The sequence below is a fragment of the Phaethon aethereus genome, assembly GCF_964289735.1.
Source record: "Phaethon aethereus genome assembly, chromosome: 3".
In the NCBI taxonomy this organism is placed as follows: Eukaryota; Metazoa; Chordata; class Aves; order Phaethontiformes; family Phaethontidae; genus Phaethon; species Phaethon aethereus.
This window is the reverse complement of record NC_138576.1, coordinates 56130059-56138790: the sequence shown is the minus strand read 5'-3', so window position 1 is coordinate 56138790 and position 8732 is coordinate 56130059. Positions and strand designations below refer to the sequence as shown.

General features: G+C 43.4%; 1 protein-coding gene across 1 annotated transcript; it reads right to left on the bottom strand.

Annotated features, from left to right (window-relative positions):
- Positions 1-2233: 2233 nt before the first annotated feature.
- CALHM6 (calcium homeostasis modulator family member 6) lies at positions 2234-4997 on the bottom strand (the record flags this gene model as incomplete). Its single annotated transcript, XM_081998454.1, has 2 exons — positions 2234-2650; positions 4473-4997. 2 exons carry the CDS (start codon positions 4995-4997, stop codon positions 2234-2236), a joined length of 942 nt encoding a protein of 313 aa, XP_081854580.1.
- Positions 4998-8732: the final 3735 nt, after the last annotated feature.

Genomic DNA, 8732 nt, shown 5'->3' with positions numbered 1-8732 from the left:
GCACAGACTTGAGATGGAGGCAAGAGGCGACATGACACTGCCAGACTAAGACTGCGTGCTGGTTCACACTTGTGTCGTATCACGCTTCTGCGTCTGGTTGTGCAGCAATCACTCCTCTCGGCTCAGCTGTTACGCTGTCTGTGTTTTTTGTATTTTCTTCCTACACTGGATCACCTTGCCCATTGTATTTTAAAGATGGAGTAAATAAATACTAGGTAGAAAAGCGGTAATAAACAACAGAAAAAATAGTGTCCCACACTATGTTACCGTTAGTTGCTAACATAAGCTACCCTATGCACATACAGTGTTTTGCTTGTCTGGCTTGGTAGCATATTCACAGAAGTGTTGTTCAGTATTTCATTTTAGCGTAGGCCCTTCTTTTGAAGGTGGCTAACGGAGCACTCACAAGTGTGCTGAAGCTTCTCTTTGAAATTTCTTTTGTTATTAATGTAATTATGTACAGAAGATATGAGTGTTACATAAAGCTGAGGAAAAATCAAAGTTCAAACATGACTGCATACAAAACCAATATATAAATATCTGCTTCTATCCTTATACATAGATACAAATTTTTTCCTTCCCCCAAAAGTCACTTCATCTGTGGAAAATAGACTGCCATCATTGCCTACAAACTGGAAGATATGTATTGCAGTCCCATTTACAGCCTTTGCTCATTGATTTTAATTAGAAGTGCTGGCTCTGTGTCTTCCCTGGAAAGCCAAGGCAGCTTTTGTAATAAGACCCTGGCAGTCGTGACCGTGAGTGGGAAGTGGCAAAAGCCCACCCAGATGTAACTGAGAGGATTAACAGGAATTCTGAGGGTGTCTTCACTGCAGCTTCCCATCAGGAAATGAAATAAGGCATGGCGTGTTCCTGGAGGCTTTCAGTCTACCCTGAAGTATTTTACTATGTCGCTAAGGTGAAGCCTGGCCCCACTGTGTCAAGAAGCGTTTTGGCACTGATCACAGTGGGGCCAGGACACTGATTCCTTCCCATTTATGACATTCCAGAGTAGATTTATTTTTCTCTAGACATCAATGAACAAATGAACTCTTTAATATGAGATGTAAAATGGAACATTTTTAACTGGACCATGTTTTCTGGAGGCACAAGTGAGAAACTGGACGCTTGGTACTCTGTTATCATCAAGTTTCTTGGAAGGAAAAGAGCGCTGAGCAAGAACGTAGCTATGCTATAAATGTTTGTTAATATAAGCTTCACCTATACTGCCATGTTATGCATAAGCCTAACCTCTCAAGACATGCTAATTTGCATTTAGATTCCGTTCTGCTCAAGTTAAATAGCGTATTTGGCAGAGACATCCAGGTGTATCTTAGGTACTGATGCTAGGACCACAGCCCTATATGTAATATTATATATTAAAAAAACCCATAATAATGATGTATTTTTCAGAAAAAATAGAAAAAATATAAAGGGAATATAAACAGGAAGTTTAATGTTGGTGTGTTTTCCCTGCAGCATGCAAATGCCTATTTTTTTCCATTAAAGAGTTTTACAATTACAGGAACTGAGCAGTAGAGCTAATTCACCACCATGGAAGTTTTCAGTTTCAATCTTATTACCTAAAACTGCTGAGCATATAGGGCTAAAATGGCTGGAGTCTTTTTGCTCATCTATTCAGACTGATAGGCAGCTGAAGTCATTCCTGTGGACTCCTTTGTCATGCACAGGTAGCTCCAAAATGCTAATTGCTTCCCAGATTTTAAAAGATACAGTCCTTGCCTTCAGAAACTAATTGACTGAAAGTAACTATTTTAGTCTAGAACTTGCTCTAGGCTCCAGTGAAAGATATATTGTCAAGTGGGAGCTAATAAAATAAGCTGAATTTCTGATGAAAACTTCCATTCCTTTTTGTCTCTTTGATAACTGCCAGGTATGAAAGTTTGGTATTGTCATTCCAGCTGCTAAATGCCCTTAAGGTGTTTGTTAGTAATTTGACATAGTAGGTGTTGACACCTTTGTGGATGCTGATTGTTTTACATATGTGGCTCTTCTCAAATAACAACAACATAGGAAGACTCCCATTGTGACAGATATATTTATTCAAATGTGTTTATGCAAAATTAATAAAGCCTGTTTAAAACCCAACGTGCTGAGGGTTACAACTATCAGCTTTTACATACAATTCGCATAGATTTCAGTACGAGCACAGAATAAGACTCTTATACCAGTAGGGTTAAAAGATCGCCAGCATCGCAAAGAGTTTGTTTTGTTAAAACCCTGATTCGCTTGCACTTGCTTCATCCACAGTTTCTAAAGCAGTGGGATTCTGGTCTCCTTCCCTGGGTCTAACGTTGTTGCCTTCCTTTGTGCTGACGTGCTTGTGCATCATGCTGTAATACTGCTCGTCCTCACTGAAGGTGCACAAGTATGAAATCTTCTGCCAGTCTTCGCTGCTGGGAGACTGGAACTGCGCTGGGGCAGTGCCTTCAAAAAAGCAATTTATATTTCTTTCTGCCAGCTTGGTTGCTTGCTTTTTAGCCTCGATCTTAAAGAGCTCCTCTTCCTTTTTCAAGTAAATTTCCCAGAACGTGAGCTGAGGGTAGCTAACCGGGGAGCAACAGTGGCTGGCACACCTTGCGATCAGCGCCACAGCCATGATGCTGGCTATCAGCATCCATCCTATCACCTTGGGAAACAGATAGGTGGGTTAATGGTGGTTTTGCACGGTCTGTGTAGGAGTGTACAACTTAACACTGAAGCAGACGTGAAAGTGGACGTGAAAACTGTAAATGAAGACACCCTGGAGTGCCTGTAACATCTGCTCGCTGCAGAAAGAGGGGATCCCATGCACCCACTTCAGCCAGCCTTACAGAGCTCTGCACCCCTGAGCTGATCCCGTTGGACTGAGGATCAATACCAAAAAAAAAGAGAAGGTGAAGTGCTTTCCTCAGTTATATCCAGCTTTTTTAACTTGAAAAGCAAGATACTGACTGGCAGTATCTGCAGTTGTGGTCAGATTTACTGTACGGAGGGTTCAGAATCGCTCTGCCTGCCTCAGGCACCGCACATGCGACCTCCTGCCGACTGTTTTATCTGCCCTTGGAAAGCAGCTGCTCTCCCTGATTGTCTCAGCCCGCAAAAAATAGCCAGTTGCCACAGCACACGGGGAAAGTTGTGTCCTGTAAGTTTTTAGGCAGGACACGGATTTGACTTATTGAATATGGGAATTCATTTTTGTTTCATGATTTTAACATCCCCAGGTAAACCTCAGAGGCCCCACCTAAAGCGGGTGTCCTAGCTGGTCCCTCCAGTGCCCAGCGGTACTTAGCTGGAAGCTCCAGGCAGAGATCTCACAGTGTCCCCTTTCACCTCAGGCTGATTTTTTTGGGGTGAAAAACATTGAGTGCTAAAGAAAAATGAGTTGGTGTTCTTTTTGGTTCTTAATTTTGTTGAAAGTAGATCAGATATTAAAAATAATTGTCAGTAATAAAAATGCTCTCACACTTTTTCTGTTTTTGTTTGACTGGTTTGTTTCTTTTGGATTTCATCACAATATCAGTAACAGTCAGTCTTCCTCAGTTTTGCTCCTTTCTTAGCCTATCTGAATGCAATGGTATAGAGTTTGCCCCTTTTCAGCCTTTTTCTTGGAGGAGCAGCATCCTAAATATTTAACAAATGTAAACACTTTTTTTGTTTTAATAATCATTTGTACTAAGCAGGAACTTACAAAAAATCCAAGTAATTATAACCTCTTATAAACATAACTCCATTAACTAGCCTTAAAGTTTTCCTGAGAAAAAGTGATGAAACCTGATTTTTCTACTGCAGTTAAGACAATGACCAAACAAACCTAGAAACAATACTGGAGTTCTGCCAAAATCTGGGGGTTTCATTTCACTCTGAACAAAAAAATCCACCCACAAGTGCTATTTTTTTGATCATGTAGTTTGCTTTCAGCACAAGAACACTTTAACAAGACAGATACATATTTTAACTATTCTTCTAGAATACAAGTGTGAAATTATTAATAGCTTCAAGCGTTGAGATTCGTAGTCAAACAAGCTGTCCTTATTTTTTTCACTTGCCAGTTCTCTGCTGCAACGAGACATCAGCTTCCTCTCTACTTGTGACCTCCGCTTCCCCTCAGCTAATGTGCACTTACAAATGTTGGAGGTATTTAGAGGGGTAAAAATGGAAAAAGAGAAGAACTCACACCACACCTAAGTTAGATGAGAAAAAGCGTGCTGTGGAAAGTCCTGGTCTCTAGGCTGGTTCCCTGCCCAGCTTTGAAAGAGATTTCGTAAATGGCAGTGCCAAACAGTGGCCATGCAAAGCCAGAAAATTGCACAAATATGCACTTACTACCTTTCTGGCAGTGGTTTTTTTTTGCTAATGAATTTTGGTTAATCGTGTACTTTTGGTAATTGTATAGTGTGAGAAAGGAGGACTCTTTACAGTCCCCAGCAGTTGAAGCCTGTAGGGTGATGAGAAGAGTGGGGAGACTTTACCTGGGACTGTGCCTGAAGACTGAGGAATTCACTTGATACCATCTCTGATAACTTCTGATCACAGGGTATTTTGACCAGCAGCTTGTGACACTCTTGTCCTTTATCTTTACAGACGAGGTTCTTTATCAGGCCGTTCCCGCTGGCCGCGCACTCGTAGAAGCTGGCTCTGAGCAGGGCCACCGCAACCCAGGTGAGGGGGGCCACCGAGGCTCTGGCTGTCACCGGTATCAGCGCGAGGCAGTATTCGGTGCGGGTTCCCCAGAGTCTGCACTTCCTCTGAGAGCAGGTGCCTGTCAGCAGGTGCCGGGTCCTGGGGTTCATCAGGTAGCCAAGCAGAAAGAGGATGAAGGCAGGCACTAGGAGAAAGACGAGGCCATACAGCATGTTTCCCGAATTGCAGGGACACTTGAACAGCACGGACGAGAAGATGTGCTCACTGATAGCTGTCAGCAGGGACACAACGCTGTAACCCAGAACGGTCTGGTGGCGGATGCAGAAATCCAGGGCCTCGCGTAACTTATCCATTTTCTGCCTTCTCTTACTTTGAGGAGAGAAAAATCTGAGCCAGGAGAGGAAAAGAGAAAGAATAATGTCCTGAAGCTCCCACGGCTTATGTGAAGCTCGCAGAGCTTTCACTTTCTGTTAGTGACGCAGTGAGGCTAGAAGTAGCTCTCCTCAGAGGAAACAGAAGAGCACAGGCTCGCTGTGCGGTGTCAAGGTCAAATGGAGACCACAGCAGAAACCCACCCGAGTAATCAACATCAAAATAGCAAAGATCTATCTTTGTTTCCACAAAAATAGTTTGTATTTGTCCACACATGTATTGTAACTACCAATGTCTTAAACGACATCATCTTTTCAGTGAAGCTTTTGAGTGATGCAACAGATTCAAATTGTGAATAAAATGTGAGAAAACCACCCAGAACTGTGTACAGTTTTTTTATCCTGCCTTATTATTAGCAACACAATATGGTTTGTTCTCTTATGGTAGAAAATTCAACTATAATCACCTTAATTTTTCAAGCCAATCGATTAATCTTTTTAAAGTAGTTAGAGCAAATTAGCCAGTGCACACATAGCAATGACACAGCAAGTGGTTTCCACTGAAGCTCCGGCTACCAGGGCACCATTTGCCAGGAACCAGACTTTGGACTCCCTCCTCCATAGCAGGTAGTGGCAGCTTTGTAGCCCAGAAAAAAACCACACTCCTAAACCAGAAGAAACTAAGCAGATGGAAAAATGATGGAAAAGGCTTGCATAATGAAGAAAAATATCCGGAAGGGATTCCTGAGCTTGGAAGACTAAGCTGCCTATGAAAACAATTGCTCCCAGAGCCCATAGGTCTCACTCACGTCCTGCGAGAGCTCGACCAGGCTCCTAGCTAAGGTTTGTCTCATCTAAATGTAGATGAGGTGAACTGACACTCCGAATTAAGGAAGTCGAAGCTCTGGTTTTTGCCAATTTTTTCTATTGCGTTAAAGGCTAAAGTAGCCCAAGTTGTCGCTATACGTCCGGTCGCGTTCAGTACACTGAACTATCACGATTACGGATGCACAAATAACGTGATACACCTCCTCAGTCTAGTCGCGTTCCATGAATTACCACGGCCACACTTAAAGGGTTTGGTCACGTTCTAGGAGAACTATCACGGCTAGATTAATGAGGAGTGCAGTTTATTAAAGCAGCAGACACACAGGTTCTTTGGATTGCCGGCGATAAATTCACTGCCTACAAAGCACGTGCAAATGCCAAAAGTATGAGTAACACCGCTTGGCTACAAATGCGTTAAAAGATGTAAAGTGCCTCTATAGAGATTTCTAAGTTTCCCGGGGAGGCACTTGGTAGGACCAAGTGTTCAAATCTTACTCAAAGGCGTCCCGACGGGGGTGAAGAGAGGCTCAGCCTGTCGACTGATCCCAGAAGTTAGAGTAGTACATGATGATGGTATCTTCCCTAACATTCTCTTCTCCAAGCTATTTTTATATTATTTTTTGTCGTCCAGGTGGAGCTTGCGTGACTCTAGTCATACATACCTTTATCAGGATTGCTGCAGAATTCTCTCGCTTCGCGTTTAAAGGTACAGACTAGGAAAAATTCAATGCGCACGCTCATTGAGGGGTGGTCGCACCTTGGGAGGTGGGTAACTTTTGAGAGGGGTGTGCGTTTTAGTATTATAATGATATTATAATAAGCAAAGTTCACTCCAAGTACAGCATTTTGTCAGAAACATGACAGACCGTTGGCTCAGGGTAGTGAATATGCAGCTTATCGGTTCCATTGTACCTTCGAGTTCTCTGTATCTCACAGAGCCTGGCCACGGTGTCTTCACTCCGCTCCACCCTCCGCACAGTTCCTCCTAGAGTCAGCACACCAAGTTCCCCTGGTGTGGTAACATGTAAGGTTAGAGGCCTAGGGAACTCCTGTGGAATGGATCCCTTGCATATCAGCCGCACTACACCCTGGAAGCTTCTTCAGTGCTGTACCTTTCTTTAAAATATGGATATAAGTTAGATTTCTAGGTCACCTCCAGCAATTATTCCACAGTAGCCATGTAGCTGAAGCTCTCTGAGGCAATGTAGGCATGGTAGTGGTAGCTGAGCCCAACTGACCCAAGGGATATTCCATACCATATGATGTTATGCTCAGCATATAAAGATGAGAGGAAGAAGAAGGGGAGGACGATCAGAGTGATGGCATCTGTCTTCCCAAGAAACCATTACGCGTGATGGAGCCCTGCTTCCCTGGAGATGGCTGAACACCTGTCTGCCCATGGGGAGTGGTGAATGAATTCCTTGTTTTGCTTTGCTTGTGTGCGTGGCTTTTGCCTTGCCTGTTAAACTGTCTTTATCTCAAACCATGAGTTTCCTCACATTTACTCTTCCGATTCTCTCCCCTGTCCCACCGTGGGTGAGTGAGCGAGTGGCTGCGTGGCGCTTAGTACCGGCTGGGGCTAAACCAACGACACCAGTAAAGAGTGAATCAGACTGAAGGTTAAGTTAGTCTGGTCATTTTTTCTGTAAATTTGTCTGATTAATTTTTCACCCATGCAGACTTTTTAACATCCAAGACATTGTATAACAAGCGTGCTTAACCTTCATTTAAACCTGATACTACCCTGTTAGATGCCCCCAAGCATCTAGGGGAAGAGAAACAATGGTGGATCCCTAACCTGGTCTCTCCATCCACTCATGATCTTATACATGTTCATCATAGCCCCCTCTTTTCTCGGCTGAGGAGCCCCTAATGTATTTAGTCATTCCTTGTCTGATGTATAGCTCTGTATACTATTTTTTAATCCATGTTGCCACCTGAACCATTCTCTAGGATTCAGGTATCATTTTTCACGTGAGGGGAAATGGGGGGTATACAATATTTGCAGTGCATTGAAGGTGCAGATGAATCACAGTTTGCTACAACAGCATACTGACATGATTTTGTTTTCTATTTCTTTGCAATAATTTCTAGAATTTTAACTGCTTTTTGATCATCTGTGAAGCACTGAGTTGACACTTTAGCAAGCTATGTTTTATAATAAAAATATCTCAGTCCTGAGGGGTAATCTGAAGTCAGCTCTGAGTCTATCAATGTATATATGAAGGTAGGATTTGGTTTCACTTTGAACACCACTTCCTCTACCCTGAATTTGTCCTGCCGTTTTGCTTTCTGGTCAAGCAGTCTAGTAAAGTATATCTGCAGTTCTTTAAAGCAGAGGTTTGTTTTTAACTAGCTAGAATAACTTCGTATGATTGGCAAATATTGTTGACTTGATTTCTACCTAGAGGCCATGGTTAGCGTATCTTGAAACCAGAATTCACTATGTCTGAGAAAGTCTTGGCAGATGTCAGGAGGGCAGCAATAACAGAAGCAAGGCGAAAACGCTGCAAAGGCATGTCCTTACAGAGACGTGGGTGCCTCTGGGCACCACTGGCTTAACGAGGGATCCCAACGACCAGCGGGATCCTGATGCGGACAACGACCACACAGGGGAAAGAGGACAGCCAAGAGACCCGGCTACTTCACTGTCTGAGCCTGATTTTAGCAGTCGTCTGTGTATCGGTAATAAAATACGGTTTCAGGAACAAGCTTTCTGGGAAAAGGGAGGGGAGGTTTGTGTAAAAAAGGGTTAACCCTCCAAGCGAACACGTTTCCAGTAAATACTCGCGGAAAGAGGCGGGAGAGGGAGGAGAGACCACCCTGGTTGGAGAGCAGGGGAGTAGCTGCTCTAGCAGTCAAGCGGGGGCGGCGGGGCCGGGCGAGCCT